Genomic DNA, 27,711 nt, shown 5'->3' on the forward strand with positions numbered 1-27,711 from the left:
TCATTACAAAGAGAGTTAATCCACATTGGCCATCATTAAAAGGGAAGACAGTTTACTTTTACACTTAACAATGTGAAATAATCCAATTTGACCTTCCTATGATGCTTATGACATTTGGAGAAAATCTACTTTGACCATCGTTACAAATGCATTGTATTCGGATGCTTATCACACGTATACATTGCAGTATGTCTTTCTATGTTTTGATTTAAACTTTTGTTTCAGTGTAATGTGAAGATTGGTATCTATTAAAACGTTTAAACCCGCTGCATTTGTTTGTACCTGTCCTACTTAAGAAAGCTGGTGTTCAGTGGTTGTCGTGTGTTGATGTGGTTCATAAGAGTTTTTTGTTACTCGTTTTTTATATAGATTAGACCGTTGGTTTTCCGGAATTGTTTTACACTATTAATTTTTGGGTCCATTATAGTTTGCTGTTCGGTGAAAGCCAAAACGGTCGTACTTTGACTTAAAACGGTTTACTTTAGCAGATTGTGACTTAGATGGAGAATTGTCCCATTGACACTTATACCACATCTTCTTATATATAACTATCATTAGTTAGGTCTCGTGTGTTTTTTTTAATATAAAGTATTGTGTATTTTACTTAGATTTAAAACAATTGGTATACATTACAAGTTGTTCCACAGCATTTGATGCAACAAAAGGATTTGTTTCATTAAAAACGAAAATTGGAATAAAAAAGTTGATATCGTCTTATTTTATCTAAAAAAACACATATTTTATTAAACACAATCAAATTCGTCTTAAAATTGAAAATATTTGTTGTTTTTTTAGTGGAAAACTGTGATAGAATTTCAATCATGAACAAAGTTTTATCCTTATAAATAAGATCTACTGTATAGAATAAATTATGTATACCTGCATGAATTTTTGCTATTGTTGAATGGATGTCTTGTTAACGATTCATCTAGGTACCAAATATTATTGTTTTTATCTTCAATAAGTCTAGGTACTGTTCTTAAATCTTTTACAGCTATATCTACAACATATGGTACTGACGAAGAAATTGTAACACCATCGGAACACACCAGTGAAGATGCCTCGTTTGCTCGATTGAAAGCAACAACACTCACGTAATATTTACCCTCATTTGAAGCAGTGAAACTAGCAAATGTGTTGAAGGTTTCACTTCCCTAAAAAGAAACAATATGTTTTAAACTGCTTATGAATACATTTAAGTGTCTAAACTACTCTGAATATTGCTAGTCAAAAAGAGTTGATAAAAGTACCAAACCCCTAAGTAAATTAAAATAAGGTAAAGTATATGAAAACAGTCAAATCACATTAAGACTATATCAACCGATTTATATTTTTGACGTGTTACAGGCATTTTTGAAAATAAATTGTGGTTTAGACTTGGCTTTATTTTAACTTAACAATCCAGAGTTATATTGTGTAAGGTATTTATCTTTGTTTATCTTTAATAAAAATTAACTTGTTTATAAAAGCATTTATTCCAGTTTACACAAAAAATATCAATAACATGGATGATTTACCTTTGTAAAAGAGAAAAAAGTAAAAATACGAAATGATTAAAACCATAAATTAAATATCATGATTTTAGCAACGAGTCTCAAAACCGTATTTTCATTATGTCGATTTTTTTTAACTTACAAGTGATACATTAATTAAGTTCTTCCGTTCCCAACAGTGATCAGAGAAGACATATTTGTAGTATTTGACACCACTTTCAGGATCAAAGAATCCGTTCCAATATACATGTAGTTGAAGATTTTGTTGATAGTCAATCTCTGGGTTATCAGGCAGACCGTCATGAACAATTCCTGGTTGTGGAGCTGATGTGTCTATCGTTATCTGTAGTAATAAGGAATGTAAGTAAATAACTGTATACTTACTTACAGATATTATACATCAGTTCTAACGAATCAAAACTATGGCTTTCTTTGAAACACCTGGAGACCATAATTGTTGGGAGTGAAATCGAAAGAAACGGCAAATGAATAGAAATAATACACTGCTAATACATGCTGAGTTTTCCAAATAAACCATTGGATATGAAACATTACGAAATATAGGTAAATAATTGCTTTTAAAATATATGTAGCTATCACAAGTATGTAAAATCTAAGAGTGAAATATTTAGAGATTCCAAACCTTTTTGGTTAAAACTGTTTTCAGCCTTGCTTTGTTGATTACTGTGACTGTAATGAAATAGTCCGAATCATGGACACCATTGTCCTTTCCAGGCGTTAGTCCAGAACCATTCACGATCTTTGGTTGAACATGAAAATGTCGATGGAAGCATCCGTGATAGAGTGTACAATAACAATCAGAACCACGTGGAGAATCTCGATACTTCAAATCACATGCTGTTATATTCTAGTGAAAAAGAAAAGTATAATTTTGTGAATCCGAAATAACAACCGTGCTACCGAGAATTATTACTATTTTTAGTTAAAGAAAAAAAAACGAAACTACTTTCCAATACCGTTTTAATTATCCCGTGTCGAATAGCCTTATGAATGATATTGTGCCCGTATAGATGGTCTGATAAACTAAACCACAAACTAGTATTCCATATTTGGATGTTACTGTAAACGGTACTAAGTTTACTGATCTACGGAGTTAGATATGTAAATGTTTAGCATCGATCGGTCGGGTCAAGTTGATTTATATTACAGAGAGCAAAACATTAATGGGATAATGTATAATAATTATGTTGGTAATTGATATCATTTGTATTTTATAAAACCAGGTTCAATCTACCATTTCTTATTAAAATGCCTGTATCAAGTCAGGAATATGACAGTTGTTGTCCATTTGTTTGATGTGTTTTATCTTTTTATTTCGTCATGATTAGGGACTTTCCGTTTAGAATTTTCCTCGGAGTTCAGTATTTTTGTGATTTTATTATTTTTGTATTAGAGTGCACGCCATTTAAGATACTATATAAACAACACATTACCTCGGTTTGTCCTTGTGCAATCAAATGCGATTGTCCATGTAATGTGTCTGATCCTGTAAAATTGTCATACAGCCTCCAGTGAACGCTATCAATACCACTGTGGTAGTCGAATGTATCCCACTCAATCCTTAAACGATAAGTTGATGGTAATGATCTATGTTATATTCATTTCATTCGTTTATGAAGAAAACTAAATTTTTATATTATTTAACATTGTATATTGCATGGTACCTTGGAAAGACCGAATCATTGTTTTCTTTGTGTAACTGATAAGTGTTTATCAAACCAATATTTGTTCAATTGTTTTCCTTTTCTTTGAGAAAAAATGAAAAGAAAAACTTACGTCATTTTGGAAAAGTCTTCAATGTGATGTACATACAGTTCTTCTTTACTATCACGTGACAACCATAGGTTTTCTATCATTGGTTGGGATGTATCCTTATAAACAGTAATACTTTCCTCTATAAACTCCCACACTATGTCAGTGGCTTTCACAGAAATATCAAGTTTCTGTCCATCCTCCCAGGAAACTTCCAGTACTTCTAACTCTTGTAAAATTTCATCAACATTTTTGTATTCAAGAAAAGATGTAACGTCTGGTCCGGTTACAGTATAATTAACGTCAAACTTCACAACACCTTAAATTGACAGTATACTTCTATAAAAGTCATGCTAATTAAGACAAAAACACATGAAATACTTTAATATTATCTTGGTATTGTTTTATTCCATAAATTGTTATTTTCAATGTCGTTCCAACGTTACAGACGTCGTTACCTGTTCAGTTATAACTCAACACGTTAATGGACCGTTTATCTGTAATTTATTATCAATTCTGTTATATATATGTTTGTATGCACGGTTGGTTGGAAAAGCATTTGAGGAAATTGTATTTTGCGAGTAGAACAATAATACAGATATTTTAATAAAAGTAGTCGATTTGTTTTAAAATTAGGTCTTATCTTGACTACACAATTGAAAAAGTAAATCGCGGAGACAATTGCTGTTAAATAATCCAATAAAGGCCAAATACGGTCCGCTTAAATAAGTTACAAAAACAGAAATGAATATACAAAAAGTATTAATTACAATATATAAAACAATAAGAAAAAATGTATTTAAATTTTGTCATATTATTATGATAAGCCATAATTGAAAAAAAACATGTGATTTTTTATGGTCTGAAAATGCCATGATTTTAACAACGCTACGTGTAAGACATAAACATATGGGAAAAGAAGATTCGACAAAACAGCAGACGTTCTGTGGAATGATTTACAAAATGATCTACGAAACATCCATTCTGAAAAACCGTAAAAACTTATTTATTCAGACATGCTTTTTAATGTTCTTAAAATATTTCTATACCATTGTAATTTTTTGAAATTTGTTATATCTCCTTAATTTTACCAAGCCCATTTTATATAAATTGTATTGTTCATCAGTGAATTTAATAGTATAGTTTTATAAGCAATATTTTAAAATTCTATTTATTTCAGCATTTTATAACAAGGCCTTTTATGTTTTATTGATAAAACTTATATATGTAAATGGATATATCTTGTAAAGCGCTTAGGGTAATTTTTGTATTATATAATGCGCTATTAAAAATACTGTATAATAATAATAATAATAATAATAATAATAATAATAATAATAATAATAATAATAATAATAATAATAATAATAATAATAATAATAATAATAATTATAATAATAATAATAATAATGAATAATAATAATAATAATAATAATAATGATATATGTCAAGAGAAAATGCAAGAATATCATTATTAAATTTCACACTTATATTGCTGCTGATAGTCTGATGTGCTATGGAATTAAATAACAAAGCAAATACCTAGCACATTCGTGAACCAATCAATCTTCCTAACACCGAAATTATCGTCATACAATTTATCTACATGTTTGTTTGGTGCCAGTTGTTCAAGCCAATGTCGAACATGGTGCCTTTCATTCGTAAATCTTCCTGTCCAGCTAACGTGTAAATGTGTCATGTTTTGAACTACCTATAATGAATGAAAAACAAACTTTATTAATTTTGTGCTGCCTCCAACGGTCTTTTCTGGATCTGCTTTCATTAGGAGAGGTCAATTCCAAGAAGCACCTGAGATCACCTCCAGTTTTTGGTGGGTTTCGTGTTGCTTAGTCTTTAGTTTTCATGTTGTGGTTTTTGTACTATTAGTTGTTTTTTTTGTTTTTTTTTAGCCATGGCGTTGTCAGGTTATTTTCGATTTATGAGTTTGACTGTACCTCTGATACCTTTCGCCCAAACAATAAAATGAACATAAATTCAGAAATGGAATTAGAGCACCTGTCAGAAAACATCGTTTAAAGATTTGTACTGGATATATTCATTTAACAATCTGAAAGTTTGTATTTGGGTAAAATTTTATTTCACATCTCTCAAACACATTTTTTTTTTAATTTATAAGTGAAAAAATTTGTTTTAATATTGTACCATTAACCGTTATAAAATGCCTGTATTTATAATGTATTTTGATATATATGGACAATGACTTACCCATGTATGATGGGTATAAGCCGTACTTTTTGTCAACATGATGCTTGTCCATGGTGGGGGTTTAGTATTATAGATATATATATATTGACTTACCCTTGTATTTTTGGTATTAGCTGTACTTTCTGTCACTATGATGCGTGCCCATGGTGTTGCTTCAGTATAATAGATATAGATATTGACTTACCCCTGTATGTTTGGTATTAGCCGTACTTTCTGTCACCATGATGCGAGTCCATGGTGTTGTTTTAGTATTATAGATATATATATTGACTACCCTTGTATTTTTGGTATTAGCTGTACTTTCTGTTACTATGATGCGTGTCCATGGTGTTGTTTTAGTATTATAGATATATATATTGACTTACCCTTGTATGTTTGATATTAGCCGTACTTTCTGTCACCATGATTCGTGTCCATGGTTTTGTTTTAGTATTATATATATGGATATTGACTTACCCATGTATAATTAGTATTAGCTGTACTTTCTGTCACTATGATGCGTGTCCCTAGTGTTGTTTCTACCACTGATTCGTCGTCAAACAAGAACACAGATCTGGTGGATTTGTGGTTGCCAGCTTTGTCAAATACCGTAAAGATAATGGAATACATTCCAGGTGTTGTCACATTAAACTCAGACTGGAGAAAATGAAAAATGAATATTGAAATTAAGAATTAGAAAAAGAAAACAAACATCAGTATAATACGTTAAATAGATTATTTTTGAATAATTTACATACAAAATACTAATTTAACACTAGATATTGGGTGAAATATTTTGATTACCCGGAGATACTTCAAGACGATTGTGTTTTCCGTCAATTCTGTTGTTTACATTATACTCATAAACAAAATGTTGATATGGCTGTAAGATGACATAGTATAGTATAACATGTATTACATGTTATCAATAATCTAACATAAGTCTAGATTTCAATAATTTCCGCTATGTTTGCAGTATTGATAATTCTAAAAGTTTCGACACCAATATATTTCACTCAAAAGTGTCAACGCACAGTTTGTTCGATTTTAAATTGTGCTATTATCATTTCAACTTAATAAAAAGTTTTTTGAAATATTGATATTCATTCGAGACTTGATTGAAAGCAAACATAATTTTTATTTTTTGCCTTTGGTGGACGTTTCGTTTTATTGAGACATTAAAAAAACATTTTATTAAAAAAATAGTTACATTATTCAATAGTTATCAAAGGTACCAGAGTTATAATTTAATACACCAGACCCGCGTTTCGTCTACATAAGACTCCTAGTGACGCCCAGGGTAAAACAGTTATAAAGCCAAACAAATTCAAAGTTAAAGAGCATCAAGCATCCGAAATTTCAAACAGTTGTGCCAAATACGACCTTGGTAATCAAATGTGTTTAATTGAGTGTAATGTTTTTAATAAATAAAAAAGCACTATTTATCTTTGATGTCTGTATATTCACATGTAAATGGTTATGAGGTATTCTATCTGACGTGAAGAGGATATATATTGTTCTATATTCACCATAAGGTTCTTGTATCATATCTGACACGAAGACGATATTATTTTATATTCATTTGTAAGTGTTTGTAAGGTATAATATCTAACGTGAAGTTGATATAATTTTAAATTCATCTGTGAATGAGTATGAGCTTTTCCATCAGAAGTCTAGTTGATATTATTTGATATTTACCTGTGAATTAGTACGAGGTATCATATTTGACGTAAAGAGGATATTATTAGTTAGATAGTGTGCTAGTGACCTAATACGGTATATATGGGTTCAGTAACTTCCATATGGGGTGAGAACGAAGCTCGAATCCCAATAAGGAATTTACTGACACCATATATACCATATTACGTCACTAGCACACTATGTAACGAATTATCTTACCGACTATCTTAACTTGTAAAATTTAGACTAGAGACCTATCAAAATTAGCAAGTCTTCAAAATTTTAGCATTAAGAAGCTACTTCCATTGACCCTACCAAAAACAGATGCCAACAAAAACAACTTGTTAGATTTAAATATGTTTTATGAATTTATTTCAATCTTAATCATCAATTTCTTCCTCTGTTGAAACCTTTAAGAGTTTTTCTCAGTACCGTTTTGTTTTTGTATAGGGACGTAACACCACTACTAACCGTGTATGAAATAGGCCCCACCTCCCTTCTTACCTAATATTGAATATAAAGGGACGTAACACCACTACTAACCGTGTATGAAATAAGCCCCGCCTCCCTACTAACCTAATATCAAATATACACGGTCTGCACGTGGACGCTTTTAACCAATCATATTCATAGAAATGTATAGGAGGAAAGATAATATTTTATATTAATTTTTAAGTGCTTGTGAGGTATTATATCTGACAAGAAGAGGATATTATTTTAAATTCACCCGTGAATGAGTATGAGGTTTTCTATCAGATGTCCAGTTGATATTCACCTGTAAATGTGCATAAGGTACTAGTAGCCTATCTGACACGAAGATGATATTATTTTATATTCATTTGTAAGTGTTTTTGAGGCTTTATATCTGACGTGAAGTTTATATTAATTTAAGTTCATCTGTAAATGAGTATGAGGTTTTCTATCAGAAGTTTAGTTGATATTACTGATTTTTTTTATCTGTATGTGAGTATGAGGTATTATACACTACAAAAGTCTAAAAGTCTGAAAAGACCAGTTTTTGTCTTGATTTGCATGAACTTTTTCTCGACATTCACCAAAAGTATGACTTGTGTCTTAATTTTTCTTGACAAATTCTCATTTATATCAAGTTTGTATGAAAATAACTTGACATATTCTTGACATTCTGAATATGGTCTAAAATTTCTTGACAAATTCTTGACATTTAAATACTGTCTTGAAATTTCTCAACATGTTCTCAACATTCTTATTTTTTCTCAGTATGTCTTGACATATTCTGAACATTTTGAATTGTGTCTTAAATTTACTTGACAGTTCTAAGTTTAAATCTAATGTTTAAAATAATTTAAATTTGGATGTGTTGATATAAAACAATTTAAAATTGAGTTTTTAAATAATTACAAATTTTGATTCCTAAATTTTATAAATTAAATGATTAAAACCAATCACACTGTAGACATACATTGTATTTCATTCTACATTCATAATATTAAATGTTTATATGGCAAAAAATTATTGTACCAAAATGTGGTTTATTTGTATATTAATAGCAAATTATGATAATATACAAATCATTCATTTAACAGAAGAAAAATTGTGTAATGTCATCTGTTGGAATATATTTTAAGTATTACACATGGACAGGATGTTCCCCATAAAATTAAGATATTCCACACCCCCAGAATACCCGCAACTGTCAAATAGAAATTACTGCTTTACCTGTAATAAGCCATACAAATAATCAATTGACCGACCATGCCACTACAATTTAAAAAGTTTGTTCATAGACGAAAATGAAAATTATCATTTCGATGAAAAAAAAAATGAATTGAAAATTGAATATTTCCCAAAGATTAAAAGAAAAGTATTATCTACCCCAGGAGATAAAAAATGTATTTATAATGGGTCCATTTTCTATAGAAATCATTGGTCTTATGAAATGGATCCCAAACAAACATGCATGATATAGATCTTAACATTTATTTCTTTTTCGGAAGGTCAGTTATCAAAAATATTTATTTTTGTTAAAAATTTATAAAATTCAACACTCAAATTGAAATAAAAAATGTTTTTTTGGTTGTCCTAAAAAATTAACAAGGTTTTTGAATCAAGATGGGAACTAAGTCTTGGACCTTCATGAAAGCCCCCCCCCTCTTATTTCAGCCACACAAACCCAAAAGATGAATTTTGGGGTCCAAAAGAGACGCATGGTCACATTTAAAAACTGCCTTATAGACACCTATTTTAGTAAAGCAAATTTGACTGGCAGTTTTGCGAATGGCAAAAATCTAAATGCTGTTTGTCAGCAACTTCAACTTAATATATTCCAAGTGAAAACAATTAATTAAACGTTTAATAAAAATTAATCAAAATCAAAGTACATGGGGGATTATTCAGGGTATTCCAACTAAGTTGCACCAAAAGGGTATCTTACTACACAAAATTAATCCTTGATTCTTCAAAGTTTAGTTTAGCCATAATAAGTATATAACAGCAAAAGAATGTCACAAACAGTGCAGAATAAGTCTGTTCACATTTTTAGGCGAAATTTATACTGTTGAAATAGTGTCAAGACATATTTAAGACTGTCAAGAATGTGTCCAGACATATTCAGACATTATTTAGAATGTCAAGAATATGTCAAGACATATTTAGACATTATTAAGAATGTCAAGAATGTGTCAAGACAGATCGAGACCTTATTAAGAATGTCAAGAATATGTCAAGACAGATCAAGACACATTTAAGACAGTCAAGAATTGGTCGAGACTAATCCAGACTCTTATCAGATGATACAGGAAGTGTCGAGAAATTTTAAGACAATGTTCATACTGTCAAGACACTTGTCAAGAAAAATCAAGAACCTTATGAGACAAATTCATACAATGTCAAGATTTTTTAAAGTTATTAAGACAAATCAAGAATGTTGAGTAAAAATTCATGCAAATTCAGACAAAAACTGGTCTTTTCAGACTTTTGGACTTTTGTAGTGATATCTGACGTGAAGAGGATATTATGTTAAATTCACCTGTGAATGAGTATGAGGTTTTCTATGAGAAGTCTAGTTGATATTATTTGATATTCACCTATGAATGAGTATGATGTATTATATCTGACGTGAAGAGGATATCATTTTAAATTCACCTGTGAATCAGTATAATGTAATCTATCTGACGCGTAGTTGATATTATTTGATATTCACCCATGAATTAGTATAATGTATTCTATCTGACGTGTAGTTGATATTATTTGATATTCACCTGTGAATGAGTATGAGGTATTTTATCAGACGCGGAGATGAAGTTATTTTCTTTCAATGAACTACCATCATACTGTAATTCGTAAAGCTCATACTGATAGAATTCTATCCCAGCTAAATCATCAGACCATTGTCTCCATGTAAGTGATATTGTTGACTGAAATATGTAAATACATCTCTTAATTCAACATTTATTTTAAAAAGGAATAAACATTTGATCTATGAGGTTTAACCTATAAAGGAATATTTCAAATTGGTGTCTTTAGATTGATACACTCGTAACAAAAAGCCCTAATGTAGAAATCTAAAGTTACCGGCTTTTTAAATCAAGCACAACTAAACAATTGCAATAATACCTATTGTTGGTTTTCCCAGACTTTTAGAAATTTATAATTGTTAAAATATACTTTTCACTTTTTCGGTCTTTTGGAAAATGCTTTTTGTGCTGTAGTTAGACCTCTCTACCAAGACATTTGTTTTGCATGCACTTGTATATATGTTTTCGTTTGGGCTGTATTATATTTGACTACGGGTTTTATATGATCAAACAATGTTTCGTGCAGTCAAGTAGGTGTTTGATATTTGTATTCAGAGTTAAAGATCTAGCATTTGATGTTGATTTTGAATTACATATTTATTCTGTTACAAATGTATTCTGTTACATATTTTCTCTGGTACAATTCTGTATCAGTACTTACTGCATTAGTAGCATCTTGTAATTCTAGAGGAGGTATGGTACAGTTGACACCAAACGTATTTAAGCAAGTATGGTATGGTTGAATATAGTCCCATTGTATAATGTAACTTCTTCTCGATGTGAGACCATTTAAAGATGATCTTATTTTTGTACTCGTCTCCCTATTCATGTATTTTAAGAACCCGCCGTTTGTCACCACTAAAGAGAATACTAATCTGAAATATAGATGTTTTAGATTTAGTTCATAATAACCTTGATGTATAGTGTTACTTGGAACGGTTTTTTCTTTATATAGTGGTACTGTGCTATTTGACTATAACTGTTATGCGTAATTATGTATAGAACAAAATTGATAGGAATTCAGAGTTAATTGTTTGTTTTAAATGCAGTTTATGCGGTATGGATTTGCTCATTGTTGAAGGCCGTCTAGTGACCTATAGTTCTTAATTTCTGTGTCATTTGGTATCTTGTGAATAGTTATCTCACTGGCAATCACACCACATCTTCTGTTTTATATTATAAAGAGATGATAGCGTTTGAAATTTCGTACAACATGTGACACGTCTATCTGTTATATTCTAGTGTTTAAATAATAAGTTTATAGATAAAAATGTTATGTATATTAAAAATGTAAAGCTTAACACCTTCTTGAAATTAATGTTTTTTGCATTCATGTGAAGTTTTGTATCCTACATGTCTTGTCCTGTATAGAGAGGTAAATTAATTCACAAAACTCCAAGTAAAATTCAAAACTGGAAGTCACTTTTCAAATGGGAAAATCACAAGCTCAAACAGATCAAACCTTTGGAAACAACTGTCATATTCCAAGCCTTACTTTACAATATGTTTGAATACAAACTTCATGTCTACAAAAATATCCAAAATACGTACTGGTCACTGTGATGAAACGTTGGCAATATAACCTGACTGTTGTTGTGTCTCAGTCTTGAGCAATCATAGTTGACATTTATTGGAGAATCTTCATTGCCTGGACAACTAAATTGTAAAAAGGTATTGTTTGCGTCTGGATTTCCTGGGGAAAAAAAACATTTTTCTCCTGATTTATGTTGTTTTATGATATCAGTCAAGTCACAAGAAGTACGTTTATATTTGACCGTCATTGTGATTCTCACTGTTTTTGAAGGATTTAAAGATTTAATGTTCTTAAATATTTTCTTTCTACGATGAGACTTCAATATTTTAGTTCTTAACTTCAGAGGAAGCTTACTATTCAGTTTACCACACGCTGTGACTTCTATTTGTAATTGAAGAAATATTGTTTTCCTGCAAGTCTCTCTTTCTATCTATTTTTTTCCGGTAAAATACATAATATTTAAAATCATATTTTATTCAAATGATTCTCCAATTTTGCTTATCGGTTTTGGTGTTGTCTAATGTCCAATTACTGATTTTTAAATGCACATTTTCACAACAGTAAGTTGAAATGTGTCAGTTTCGATGCCGTCAGATTCGCGGAGTAGAACTATTCAATAGAAATAAGATGCATTCAAACAATTTACCTCTGATATAGTCAACTGTAATCAACCCATAAATTATCCCATGATTAAAGTCTGTGACATAATGATCGTCTCCAATTGGGTCAGGTGGTGGTGGTGGTGTACCGGTAGTTGAATATCCCGAGGCGACATACTTGGCGCGGATTTCTATCTCGGCTTCCCCAAAATGTTTGTTATTTGTCCATTTAGTTGGTTCACTGCCCGGATCATTTGGGTCTTTGGGCGTGGTTAAAATTTCGTTCGTTGAAGTATGAAGTTTTATTTCTGCATAAAGCACTGATGTCTCCTCTGTTACTGTAGCATAAATTATATACCAAAAACGATGAAATATATGTGTTGTATTATAAGTTTGTCATATGTCAAAAATAAATTGAATTTGTTTAACGATGTGTATTGCACGTAAATGAATGTTGACGACAGTGAACACAAGTGAAAACAAGTTGTACCTAACGCAATATATAAACCAGGTTTAATTCATCGTTGTTTTAAAAAAAGGAAATGCCTCTACAAAGTAAGGAATATAACAGTTTTTACCATTCGTTTGATATCTTTTATCATTAGATTTGCCATTTGTTATGGGGCTTTCCGTTTTGAATTTTTGATAGGAGTTTGGTATTTTTATTAACTAGCTATAGATAACTACATATATAAATATCAGACCGACTGACGTGATAGAATATAAATCATCGCACCTTACGACCTTTTACAATGAACAAATTCATATTATGTAGTAAGAAATGGAGATCCCGGCATGATACGATAGAAAACAATTGAAACGACAAAACCACTGCCTGCTAGAGGTACCATTGTCAATCACAATCATAACGCATTTCCTCACTTTATTTTGTTGTAAAAAAACAATTTGAAATTAAGTGATCTTTTTACTGATTTTGATTGTTTATTTAGTTGTGTTTTATAAAACACTTACTTGTGTCGCAATGGTTACCCCCAAAACCATCAGTACAGACACATGACTGTGCGACTTCATCCGTACAGTTACCTGGGTAACAACGTGTACTATCTGATCTCCATGAACATGTTTCTGTAATAGAACATAATGGTTGAAAACAAATTATTAAGTTACTTTGGATATCATTCGTCTATGTTATCACAAACTAACCGTTGATGAATGGTTATGTGGATATGCATTATAAAACAATTCAATAAAAATGTTATGTACAAATCATAAGTGACTGCTAAATTATTTCATTCTGTCAAACAAATGAGAGGTTAAGCTAGCTTTAAAACTAAGTTTAATTCCCCCATTTCTACATAAGAAAAATGACTGTACACTATCAGCAATTTCACAGTTCAAAATCCATTCATTTCATGTGTTTGAGCTTTTGAGTTTGTCTTCCTTGTATCGTGTATATTTACCCCAGTACTGTTTATCCACAATCTCGTATTGTCTCTAATAAACAGAAGGTATAACTTACTTCTACACTCCTTCATATGACCATCCTTGTGTCGTGTATATGCCCTCCAGTACTGTTTATCAACGATCTCGTATTGACACCATTCACAGTTATTAGAGCTTTCTTACAAATTGACGAAAGGTACGTATGCTTGACGAATCATACGTAAGACTCGTTTTAGGGATCCTTTATTTTGACATAATCACATTATCGTCATGGAACTTCGATGGCATTTCACCCCTTAATGTTAGCCTTCTAAGGACTTTTATCCTACATACAACGACACTTATTAAATTAGATTTTTCGTGAGATATAGGATTTAGGGACGTACGATAGGTAAAATATCACTAGGTGAAAGGAGATAACTCTACAAAATAAACTAAATATAAGGAAAACAGAAGAAAAACATACTTCTAAAATCAAAACAAAAAAGGCGCCCATTCCACATCCTCCCCCCCCCCCCCAATTTTCAAAAAGAAAAAATGCAATATTCAATTTGCAATATTTAACCAAAGAAAATACCAATGCAAATACATTGTCCACTTCCCTGAGAAAAAAATCAGAAAAAAAAAAAAAAAAAAAAAAATATTTCCTTAATTCAAAATTTGCAACGCCCATAATAATAAAATGAAAATAACATGACCTTTATACTCTGTCATATACAGATGCTACGTAATTTAAAAACGTGTGAATCACCGCCTCTCCCTGGGCTTATTCATTGTCACCTTTAAATGTATCTATACACCGGAGTAAGTCTCTTTTTATGGAACCGTTTTTATAGCGTATGATTGCTTTTTGGTACATTTTTTGTACTTAACATTCATGAAACATTAGCCACTAGACGTCTATGCGTCTATCTCCAAAGCATGTTGTGTGTTTAAACGTCATTATGAAATCCACAACCGTAACCTCCTTCCCCTTTTGAAGTTAAATGACTGCCCCATAACTTGTTGTTTGGTTTTCCTCTCTTTTTTTTTAGTAATTTAATGATCGCTTAACAGTGGGAACTTTGTTACGTTCATAAGTACGTTTTACAAGTATCAGTTTCACATTTGTTGACTGCGATCACAATATTTACATTACTTTTCGTCATTCACCATAACATTAATTGAAAAAAAAACTTTATCACAAAATCTGTTTTCCTACATTTATTTCCCTTTGATTTTTCAAAACATTGTAGCATCCTTGTCTGCAAATATCGATAATCCATGACGAACATTTGCTGAAACGGTACTCATAAAAAATAAAAATAAATGTGAACGGTATGAGCTTTGCTCATTGTTGAGGGCCGTACGGTGACCTATAGTTGTTAATGTCTGTGTTATTTTGGTCTCTTGTGAACAGTTGTCTCATTGGCAATAATACCACATCTTTTTATACTTGTAGTTAAACGATTAACGCACTACAATAATACCATTAACATATTAATCGTGAAACTCGTGCTTGAACAATTCCCGCGAAAATGTATGAAATCGTGGTTTACGTAGGTAACGTGATGTACGGAAGTGTATTGACACTATTTTTCTTATTTTCTGAAATTAAAGCGTGTATTATTTGCGATATGCTTATTTTTGCAAGATACATTTGATTTAGAAAAGAATGCTGTTTTACCGATAAACCAAGACTCTTTTCAGATCTAGAAAGCTCTATTATGACTTACTTCTACACTCCTTCATATGACCATCCTTGTGTCGTGTATATGCCCTCCGGTACTGTTTATCAACTATCTCGTATTGACACCATTCACAGTAATTATAACTTACTTCTACACTCCTTCATATGACCATCCTTGTGTCGTGTATATGCCCTCCAGTACTGTTTATCAACTATCTCGTATTGACACCATTCACAGTAATTATAACTTACTTCTACACTCCTTCATATGACCATCTTTGTGTCGAGTATATGCCCTCCAGTACTGTTTATCAACTATCTCGTATTGACACCATTCACAGTAATTATCTCCAGGATTGCTACATCTTCTGTGGTTACAGTTAGCTATCTGAGGACAAACTGAAACGAATTTTTTAAGAATATGAATAATGTAGAATAATGTGAATACATATTGGTATTTTTTGTCAAATGTCAAATGTATGGTAAATTAAATATAAACATTTACTCTATAGGAATAGTAGATAGTTACAAGATACACACACTATCTTTTTTTATATGTGCATGACTATACATTCATAGTTTTTCGTTTGAATTGTTTTAAACTGTTTTAAACTGTCATTTCGGGGCCTTTTAAAGAATATTATGCGGTATGAGCTTTGTGCATTGTTGCATTGGCAATCATACCAATTCTTCTATTTTATATTCAGGCAGACAATCATACCTTTTACAATGGTTTCTTTCCGGCAAAAAACTAAGCGTGTTTTCTTCAAAATACCTATTCCTGTTTTTAATCTTTAAAACATCAAGTATAACAGATGTTGAATATTCACTTGAGTATTTTCAGCACTATGCTGTCCCTTCGATTACAATCGATAACATTTGTCTATTTTTAGAATATGTTCTGCTATTAAACTTTGCAGAACATCTATTGTTTAACATGTAATGAGAATAGACTGTATTTAAACAGCTTCTGCGAAATGGCTGAACCGTACGGTAGAGACATCACTATCAAGTATGATTTTTCAAATTTTCATAACAATATATCATATGCCATACTAACATGAAAGAGCTTAACAACTTGACCTAGGTCCTATTAAGTTGTGTCTAAGAGTGCGTAAGAGATTTTAAACGGAATACTTGTGCAAGATATCTCGGTTTTTATCGTGAATAATACAGTGGTGTAAACATGGGATTGCGCTACACAAAAAAACGATTCTTTCAGTTTCCTCGTTCTCTATTGTGCTATGGTACTTTTAGATGCACGCACTACAACCATACTTGTTTCCTCACATCTTTAGTTATGATGATAAAGTAAAGCTATATGCAGATTGTTTTAAGCTAGCACTACCATAACCGTTTTCAAGTATTTAAGCATTTATAACACAGGTATCAAAATAAACATTTTATTCATAATAAAAATATGGTGTTGTCCATGTCTCATGACAAAGATTTTTTTCAACTTTTTTTTATATCTATACTATAATATAACATAAATTGTATAATTTGACAAATTGTAAGATGAGTAATACAATTAGTGTGATAATATTAAAAAAAAAGTGATGTACAATATACACCTAATAGTACAACATTCATAGTAATAAACACATTTTCTCATGTCTACGCGATAAACTTTCGGATGTATTCATTCTCCTTTACAAATGCACCTTATGCACATGGACTACATAGAAAAAGGAGTGATGAAAAATCGTTATGTTCTTATTCAATACTTCAAACGAACATAAAGCATTTATAAAGTAAAACTCAACACCATTATTTGGTTATCAGCTCGTCCCGACAGCACAGAAAGTTTATTTTATTATAAACTATAAACAAATGTCAAATTTGCTGTCATCGACCGCTGCCATCACATATAAACACAATCTACAATAGAAAAATGTTCTATAAGTTGAAGAAAAAATCTTTACAGTAATACATACATGTATCTAATTAACTATTTTCTACATAACATACTATTTACATTTTTATTAAGTCTGAAAAAAGGATGGGTGGGTGGGAAACGAAACTTTACTGTCGGATAGGCGAACCTCGAATGACAATTCTAGACTTTCTTATTATAATTTTAGCGCTAAAATTCTAGCATGAAGTTATCTTGATTGATATTACTTAAACCGGTAATAACTTACTGATTGTCAAATCAAATTAAACATAAACATGTTTTGATTTAAACACACGTGCTAAAAGTAAACAAATACACGTGTTCCCGAGTAACCTTTATAAAAACATTTTCTTTAGAAATCTCCATTGAGTAGGATTTGGAATTTAATGAAGCAACACAAATTTATACAAATACCACTCCATGTGAATCAAAAATAAAAATATTCAGAAATAAAAACGCATCATAAGTTTTATTTTAAGATATTCATGAAATAACATTAACTGTATTAATGTTGATGTATTTTTTAGAATTTTGGTCTAATATTAAAATAATCTACATAATAATTGGTTAGATCTTGTTTGAATCTTCTCCTATAACAGTATCTTTATTAGGTCAGCGCATATTGCATGTTGTATTGCTGCTGTTTATGCATTTGTTAAGAATATGTGTTTTTTTGGAATTACAAAATTGCTTCCTTCCTTGGGTAGAGGAATCCGTTACAAAAGCCTTTAATAAATGAATAAAATAATTGCAATATTACGCATTATTATTAATATATCTCTGCAGAATTATTGAATTTTTCAAAACTTAAAATGAAACAAGCTTAAAACAGTTGTCAAAACGAAATACTTTATCAGAAAGTGAACAGAAGAAAAGCAAGAATATATTTGATAGCAGTAACGGTCCAATTTCTGATTCACCATTTTAACAGTTTTAAAAGATCTTTTAAAAAACGATTATTTTCCTTCAACAATTTTTTAATATACGACACGCTTTTTTTTTTCTTGTCTTAATTTTTCTAACATATTGAATATTTGCATCTTCTATTTTTTTTTTTTTTATATTTCGATGCTTAATTATTTTTATCTGGTTATTTCTTTATAATTCAAATAAGAGCAACTGTACTTTACTGAGGCACACATCTTATAAAACAATTTAAAATAAACAAAAGACTTAATGATAATACTTGGAGAGTCGCATAAACTACAAAGCGGAGTTGTAAAAGATGTGTTAACAGACCATCAGTTCCTCGCAATACAAGAATCACTTATAATTAAATATAGGAATATAAAATGTAACGCATATATGGTATAAAACAGAAAGAGACAGAGAAAATAAAGAGTACACTTCGACATTCAAAAAAACATGTCAATTGATCTATAACTTTTAATGGTGCAATATATGTCAATGAATTTTTACATCACTTTAAAAAAAAATTATTTTTAAAATTCATCTCACACTATAATGGACATACATAGCAAAAACTAAGACTTTTATCGTACCTTTTTTAATGTTTACATTTTTTGTGCCTTTTATAGCTTACTCTTGGTACTTGCTTATTGTTAAAGGTATTATTTTGACCAATGCCAATGAACTTTACTGTTTGCCTTTTTGCTGTGCTGTTACATAACATTGCAAGGTGAAGGTACATGTAGGATTGATCGCTCGTAAACATAAGTTACAGACTCACATTAATTAACATGTGCATGTAATTCAATGATTGTCCACCATATTTGTTTGTCGTTTATAGTTTTGTTCATAAATCAGACTGTTGATATACTTAAGTTGTTTTTACATTAACTGCATTTATTTCTGTTAACTATTAGTTCAAATGTACAGATCACGCCATAGTTTGCCTTGAAGTATTTGATTTGATAAATACCTGCACAGCTCTACTTATTACTCAATGCTGATTTAAACATGTCTTTAATAAAAAGATCTCGAAAACTGTTATGTAAGGCATAAATAATAAATTAATAAATTGTCGCTAATAACGCATTTAATATAAATTATTGTTTACAACCATTTTTATTTATTTGAAAATCCTTCATAATAAAAGTCATTACAAGGAGTTTCAACAAAATAAATAAGTACTTAGGTTAACAAAGTAAGTATAATTATAAAATACCAATGGATATAATTATAAATATTAACTATTTTTCAATAAAAATTTTTAATTGTTCTAAAGCTGTTGAAAAATTTCCATATCTTTAATTTACCATAGATAGTTATAAATAAGAATTAAATATAGATCTTCGACTTCTTAACCCCAAGCACAGTCTTCAAACTAGAGGCTCTAAAGAACTTGTGTTGATAATCTTTGTATTTGTGTATAATAGAATTCACGTTAAAACACTGTTATGGTGTAGTGAACTTTTTGTAGATCTTACTTTACTGAAAATTCTTGCTGTTTACAATTATCTATATCTATAATGAACTTCGCCAAGAAGTTTCAGAAGAAAATTATTTGTAACAAAAATATACGAAACGTGTGAAAAATTAACTTCGAGGAAAATAATTCCGGAAGAGGTCAATTGATTAATTTAGTCAAGTCAACTTAAATGTAGAGCAATAACTTTGCCATTTAGAATCTATCTCTATCTAATATAATATTAAAGATAATAAAAAGCAAGAATGTGTCCCAAGTACACGGATGCCCCACTCGCACTATTATTTTCTACTATCATAGGTGGGGCATAAACATGCAAAATATTCTTGAATGTATTCAGGTGCAGCACCCAAACAAGGGTAGAAGGATCTTGATCTTATAAACCATTTTACTTCAGGTGAGATGTACTCTAAATATTTTCCTTTCAGAGATATTAGCCAAACAACTGCTTTTTATCCCCATGTTAAAATTTTAGCCATAGCAGCCATCTGGGTTAATGATCAGAGTTATCGGATACATTTTACAAACTAAATGCCTTAAGAATGATATAGGCCAAGTATGGTTCAATTTGGCTCTGTAGTTTTATGGAAGATTTTTGTAAAAATTACAAAAAAAAACGAAAAATTGTTAAAAATTGACATTAAAGGGTATAACTCTTTATAAGGGTCAATTGACAATTTTGATCATTTGATTTTGATGTAGATCTTACTTCTCTTAACAATTTTGTCATTAACAGTTTATTTCTATCTATTATAATTGTCATGATAATAACAAAAAAACTTCAAAATTTCCTGTAATGCACCAAATCAGGTACAGCACCAAAACAAAGGGTTGTTTGATGGGTCTATAAATTTCAGGACAGATAGATATTGACCTAATAAACCATTTTATTCCTGGTCAGATTTGTTCTTAATCCTTTAGTTTCAGAGATGTAAGCCAAAAACTACATTTTACCCCCATGTTCTATTTTGGCCATGGTGGCCATCTTGGTTGATGACCGGGATCATCGAATATATTTTTACTAGATACCCAAAGAATGATTTAGGCTAAGTTTGTTTTAATTCAGCTTATCAGATTAAGAGGAGAAGATTTTTATAAAAGTCTTCGGATGACGAAGGCGACGAAGACGACAATCGACGGACGCCAAGTGATGAGAAAAGCTCATTTAGCCCTTTGGGACCCGTGGAGCTAAAAATGCAACATTATGTACAATATGGAGGGGAATAATGTATGATCATTTGGTGTTTTTTTTTAAATGGGTTACTGTTGCTCAGTTTTTTTTATATGTTGTGCTTTATGTAATTTTGTTTGTCTGTTAGTCTTTTTTTCTGTTTTAGGCATGACATTCTAGTTTATTTCGACTTCTGAGTTTGAATGTTTCGCAAGTTTCTTGTGCCTCTCTTTTATATTACACGTACACGAACTGTCGATAGACAAAATTTTAAAACAAATCCATACCTAACTGTTTGATTTTGTATGTCAGTGATGTATGTTTACATATTTCTGAATACAGGATTCTTTTTATAGTTTTTTGGTTGTTAATCACATCTTGTCAATATAAATGAACTTCATAAACATGTCATAAGAGTGTCTCTAGCTATAAGTTTAACAATAATTCTCTTAAGAAAGGTCCTGAACCAAATTCAGGATATGACAGTTGTTTTCCATACGTTCCGCTATTTGATAGAAAGGTTAATTTTCACAGTATTAATTGACTTTTAAAGACCTGTTGGTGATCTTCTGCTGTTGTCTGGTATATGGTCGGATTCCCCATTTCCATTCTCAATTTTATTTCTCTTTTTCATGACTAGAAATGTTAATCCTATTTATTTGTTTATTTTCTGTGTTTTTCTACAATTCTTATTTTTAATACCATCGTATTTGTCTCGTTTCTACAAAGTTGCTACAGTCCACCTAGTCGGGCATAATATAATGAACTTAAGCGTTTGTATACTGTGGCTTAAATGTTTAAGTATTTAAGTATTTGAGTTTTAGCGTAAAACAAAGGACATTCGATACAAAAGGGGCATTCAAACTCTTCAATAAAGAACGGCCAACGCTATAGCAAAACATTAAAGAGACAAACACCAGTTTACAAAACTATCAAAGAAAACAAACAACACAACACAAACCAAACAAAACCATATAAACTGATGATAAGAAGTAAATATTTGTCTCATTTCCATGTAAAAGGTTTACCCCTTGGTCTCAGTCATGATTGTTTTATTTCAGATGTTTAGCAATGTTTATATGTAAAAATGCTGAACTTTTAATCCTTAATTTGCAATATAGTATAATTAAATTAAGATACTATCAATTCAGAAATTATTACGTGCATTTATTATTGCGATATTATCATTTTAGACTTAACTACTATTTTAATTTTTACGATTTTGAGAAAAAAAAACCTGTTTAATTCATATAAAATATATCAAAATGCGAGTTTAAATCATTTCGTTTAAAACTCGGTCACATTGTTCGAAATAATAAAAAACCTTGCATTAATTTCTGAATTTAAAGTAGTACCGTTATCGAACTCATCAAATTGAATGTTTGTTCATTTCATGTCCAGACTGGGGCATATTTGCAATTATTTGTACTCCAAATTCTTACGATTTATGTTATGTATGTTTAAGAATAAATGGAAATGAGAGGTCAATGTATTGTGACAAAGTACAAAAAAATCAACGAAACAACTAAATAAACTCATCATAGATACCAGGATTAAATTTTGTATTTACACTAGGCGCGTGTTTCGTCTACATAAGACTCATCAGTGACGCTCGAATAAAAAAAATTATAAAGGCCAAATCAAGTACGAAGTTGAAGAGCATTGATGACCAACAATCCCTAAAGGTTTTGCCAAATACAGCTAAGGTAATCTATTCCTGAAGTAAAAAAGCCTAATTATTTCAAAAAATTCAAAGTTTGGTAAACAGTTAATTTATAAATATGACCATATCAATGATAATTCATGTCAGCACAGAAGTGGTGACAACTGGGCTGGTGATACCCTCGGGGAAATAAATCTACTACTGAACAATTGTAATTTAGTATATATGCATTTACTATAACTTACATTTCCAACTTTAATTTGTGTTGTCCTTTTTTTATAAAGTAAAATACACGACAACTCTTCTAATTTCGTGTAGAAGATATGTCAAATAGTTCTGGAATCAAAAAGTCAAATCAATCATTTTAGGTTCCATCAACAACTTTCCACGGATTAGGTATACAGATATCTTACTTGTACATTGTGCTGCATCGACGTAAAAACCGTTCTGGCAGTCTGCACAAACACCAGGAGATACACACGTTCCTCCTCCTTGATTTCTACTTCCTCCTCCTCTATAATATATTGTATCTGTAGGGTTTATCTCAGTACATCCACCACGGGGAGTAGGTTGTCCATTACAAAGAGCTTAAAATGAATATATATTTCTAGTGATAAATAATCACGAAAACTTATTTTGGACATTAGAAAACAATAATTCGACCTTATTAGTTTCCCTTATTAAACAGCAATTTCCTTAAAGATATTTCTTTATGTATATTAAATGTAACAAATATTAATATTAATCTCACAATTATATATTTGGTTAATCAGAATAAATACAATAGCCGATATTTTAAAATGATGAAGCTGTAGCACATATCAATCCGTTTTATTCTAAATTATCCTATTCCTCCCCTAGCATACACTCATTCTTTTTTAGAACATACTCAAAACATTGGCTTCACCTTAGGATTTGACATAACCAAGTAACCTATAAGTAAATTCATTTTGTGACACTGATAGGTGATTAGAGTTATATTGTAATTATAACGGCAATCTATCTTATCACACACAATTTTAAATACATGTATACTGTTCTTATGCAAATTAAAAAGTAAACCCCTCCCGATGAGTTGAAATCACATTGGTAATATAACAATTCTGTTAACAAATGTCTCCTAAGGAAGGACTGGCTATCAGATTATATCAGAAAATGAGAGTTTAATCTTTTGTTTTCAACTGCTATGTGGGAGGACGTACTTGTGAGTCTTAAAATGTCCTGTACCAAGTCAGGAATACTGCAGTTGTTATCTAATAGTTAGTTTGTATGAATGGTGCATTGTTGTTTGTTTTTTGTTGCACTTCTATGTACTGTTATTTCGTTGTTTTCCTCTTTTAGTTGATATGTTTCCCTCGGTTTTAGTCTTTAACCCGGATTCATTTCTCTCAATCGATTTATTACTTTTGAAAAGCGGTATACTACTGTTGCCTTTATTTATACACTTATGAATAATGAATGTTGATAAATGGTTTTTATGAAACGAGTAGTTTAAGATTTGACCAATTGTTAACTGTTCATTATAATTCTTATTCGAATCTAGTTTACATTCAAATTGACAAAAGTAATATAAAGTTATTTATAACACGATTATTTGTTCACAAAGACTAGTAATTCGTGACTTCAGTCATTTCATATGGTGTTCTTGGTCTTCATTATCTTATTGTACACGAAAATTACTTGATGCAACCAACAAACGAATTAGTTTATTGTTGTGTAGCTCAAGGTTATAAACCATTGCTATAACAGCTTAAAATTTGTGAAATCAAAATCCTTAACGCGAGGAGAGGATTGTTGCCACATCAATTGGTGTATAAACATAGTCATTATTTGACACAGCTATTCGTTAACTGTGAGCAAAATTATGATGGTGTCCGTAAAACTTATAGAGGGATGACGACGCCTTTACTTTTACTAGGAACACTTTGTTTGGTGGCTTCGATATAAGAGCATATCAGAAAGTATTGTTAAACATGATTCGTATTGAACACTTACGATATCTACAATCTGGAGTTATGTCTGAATACCCAGCACAACAGCCGGCATAACTTGTGTGTCTGTGAATAAAATATATAATTATTAAACATTTATTATTTGTATAATAACCAAAAAAAAAAATTCTTCGTTACATTTGTATACCAGTTTTATATATAAAAGATAAAATGAAATAAAAAAGGTAAAACCAAACTGGAAATAAATTAGCTGTATTTATTTGAAGCTTTGATGTTGCGGGTGATTCTTAAAATAATTCTTTCAAGATAACATTATGGATATACGGGTTCCAAATTATATCAATCAGGATTGATGAGAGCGCTGATTATATATAAGATTATAACACAATGCTGACTACTGTACCCTTATTTTTTACATTTTACCTATCATGTTCACACATTGTTGTCATGTTTATGGAATTTTATGGGAATGTCGTAAAATAAACTCATCATAGATATCAGGAATGAAATTTTGTATTTCCGCCAGACGCATGTTGCGTTTACAAAAAAAAAGCATCAGTGACGCTAGAATAAAAAGTTAAAAAGGCCAAAAGACGAAGTTGAAGAGTATTGGAAGACCAAAAACTCCTAAAAAATGGCCAAATACAGCTAGATTAATTAATTTTTGAAGCAGAAGAGCCTTAGTATTTAGACATTTTAGAGTTTAACAAACAGTTAATTTATAATTATGATCATATCAATGATAACTCATGTCAACACAGAAGTGCTGAATACTGGGCTTGTGATACCCTCGGGGAATAGGTTTAGCTAGCTATAAATCCAGATTTACTCGACTATTTTCTACGCAAGAAATTGTCTGTACCAAGTCAGGAATATGATTAGGAATACTCCGATTTTTCGTCGGAGTTCGGTATTTTTGTTATTTTACTTTTTTTTTAAATATTACATTCTTCCTCCTAATTGTAAAATGCATATATTTATAAACAAATGTACATTCATGGCCCTACAATCTGCCGATACTTATTGGCATTGCGATGGATCATATTTTTCTCTGGCTGTTAATGACTACTTTACAATACGTTCATAAGGTGTGTATTGCTCGATTTTTTAGTCTTAGATGCATAACTTATTTTGAGTAACTGTTATTTGCTTGGAACTAGCTCTCAGTAACTGCGAGTAATCTCGAATATGTATTCATTGTCTTTTTGTTGTGAGATGTATAAGTAACCTGCCACGTTCGGTCCGTATTTTGTAATACATTTTTCCTCTTTGTATCAATATGACAAGTAAAGTCCTTTTCATCTGATTTTCATAGTTTGTTCTTATGTTGTATTGTAACACCACATTCCCAGATTAGGGGGGTTAGCGTCTTAAATCTAATTTAACTTTATCACATTATGTATGTGCATGTCACAAGTCAGGAGACTGTAATTATTGGTTTTCGTTTGTTTCTGTATATCATATTTGTTTTTCATTTTTTTTTTATACATAGATGAGATCATACTTTGAATAGTACTCTCAGGTCTATACTCAATGTCTTTTTTGTTGTGGGTATGTAAAAACTCCCTACCACGTCTGATCTTTGTTTTTATAAGTTGTTTTTCTTTTTTGTATCGATCTGGTTAGATAAACCGTTTTCCACTGATTTTAATAGTTTTTTCTTATGTTGGGGTGTTTCACCACTGTCCAATGTTAGAAATGAGTTTGGCGCAGTCAAAATGGTTTGACCCCTACACAAACTGTATGTCCCTTTCCGTAAAGAGCCTGTAATTCAGTTGCTGTCGTTTTTTTATATATATATATCATATTTGGTTATCGTTCATTGTTTTCTAAATGAATTAGGCCCTAAGTTTTCTTGTCTTAATTGTTTAAATTTTGTCATTTCGGGGCCTTTTAGAGCTGACTATGCGGTATGGGTTTTGCTCATTGTTAAAGGTCGTAACGTAACCTATCATATAAATGTTAAATTCTATGTAATTTGGTTCTTTCGTAGAGATGTGTCTTTGTCAATCACGCCTATTTCATCTTATTTTGAATTTAAACTGAATAACGACATAATTTAAGGAGCGCATATGTTCATGTTTCATTGTGTTCCATATTTTTATGTCGATTTTCTGTTTAATATTTTTATCGTTTTGTTTTTCCCCAGTTGTACATGCTTTATATAACCAAACATATATTAATTAATATTTATGACAACGGACACAAATTAATGAACGTAAATTTGAATTAGTGATGATTAACATACCTATACTTGGTACATCTTCTCCAGCCACACCTACTTTTATATGATGTTGAACGATAATATGTACACAATCTGAAATATAAAAATATGACACTATTATCGTTATACATAGAGAGATTAAACAACAAAAAGTAACGGGTGATAACTCAACACCTCAATTCCTTGAAAGACTGTGTTTTTTTTAAATTTCAAACCATCCAAACAAAATATAATGTTAAAACAAAGACTCGATCATTTCTAAGTATTTTTTCGTAATTTTTTTATTTGCAAAAATACATGTATCATCATATGTAAGAATTACAGTAATTAGTTCATAGACATATCTGGAAAAAGGGAGAGAAGTTCATTTTAACAGGTTTATGGCAAAACACGTCTCGTCATTTTTCTTAAATAAATCATCAGTAGATATAAAGACCTCGTTGATAACAATTCCGTATAAACTTTACAAATAGTACATGAAGTTAAGATTCTAAGTACTGACTTTGTTTATCATCCTAATTACGTGTTGTAATGTTCTTTATTTGCAAATAAAATCCTTTAACTAGAGACTGCGAAGAGCCTGTGTCGCTCAAATGTATCTTCTTTCTTCTGTAATTTAATTCAATTTGTTCCAGTAGAATAAATGGAGAAGATTTTTGTAAAAGATAACGACGAAGACTACGGACGACGAACGCAAAGTGACGAGAAAAGTTCACTTGATCTTAAAGTCTAAGTGAGCTTTAAAAAACTTTCATTTTTATATATACAGTAATGGTTAAAAAA

General features: G+C 30.6%; 2 protein-coding genes and 1 long non-coding RNA gene across 3 annotated transcripts in view; all 3 read right to left on the bottom strand.

The window, feature by feature from the left end:
* LOC143062602 (uncharacterized) overlaps positions 1–14,153 on the bottom strand; it is a 54,047-nt gene extending 39,894 nt beyond the window's left edge. The window contains exons 1-13 of the mRNA XM_076234266.1: positions 14,040–14,153; positions 13,532–13,645; positions 12,607–12,897; positions 11,978–12,119; positions 11,088–11,301; positions 10,391–10,546; positions 5,949–6,128; positions 4,809–4,977; positions 3,291–3,585; positions 2,948–3,074; positions 2,137–2,361; positions 1,636–1,836; positions 880–1,154 (exon numbers count right to left, since the gene is read on the bottom strand). Of these exons, the coding sequence (XP_076090381.1) occupies positions 880–1,154; positions 1,636–1,836; positions 2,137–2,361; positions 2,948–3,074; positions 3,291–3,585; positions 4,809–4,977; positions 5,949–6,128; positions 10,391–10,546; positions 11,088–11,301; positions 11,978–12,119; positions 12,607–12,897; positions 13,532–13,645; positions 14,040–14,055 (2,405 nt within the window). The 5' untranslated portion in view covers positions 14,056–14,153. The remainder of the gene's footprint in view (positions 1–879; positions 1,155–1,635; positions 1,837–2,136; positions 2,362–2,947; positions 3,075–3,290; positions 3,586–4,808; positions 4,978–5,948; positions 6,129–10,390; positions 10,547–11,087; positions 11,302–11,977; positions 12,120–12,606; positions 12,898–13,531; positions 13,646–14,039) is intronic.
* Positions 14,154–15,787: 1,634 nt separating this feature from the next.
* The window catches only part of LOC143065345 (uncharacterized), a 44,711-nt gene continuing 32,787 nt past the window's right edge, over positions 15,788–27,711 (bottom strand). Inside the window, exon 6 of the mRNA XM_076238874.1 lies at positions 15,788–16,031. Within this exon, the coding sequence (XP_076094989.1) occupies positions 15,874–16,031 (158 nt within the window). The 3' untranslated portion in view covers positions 15,788–15,873. The remainder of the gene's footprint in view (positions 16,032–27,711) is intronic.
* LOC143065346 (uncharacterized) lies at positions 16,920–27,022 on the bottom strand. The gene is made up of 4 exons (XR_012975451.1): positions 26,953–27,022; positions 24,748–24,809; positions 23,166–23,339; positions 16,920–17,513 (listed from the first exon to the last, which is right to left on the bottom strand). It is a non-coding gene; the product is annotated as an uncharacterized LOC143065346 (long non-coding RNA).

Source organism: Mytilus galloprovincialis, chromosome 2 (assembly GCF_965363235.1).
Source record: "Mytilus galloprovincialis chromosome 2, xbMytGall1.hap1.1, whole genome shotgun sequence".
Classification (NCBI taxonomy): Eukaryota; Metazoa; Mollusca; class Bivalvia; order Mytilida; family Mytilidae; genus Mytilus; species Mytilus galloprovincialis.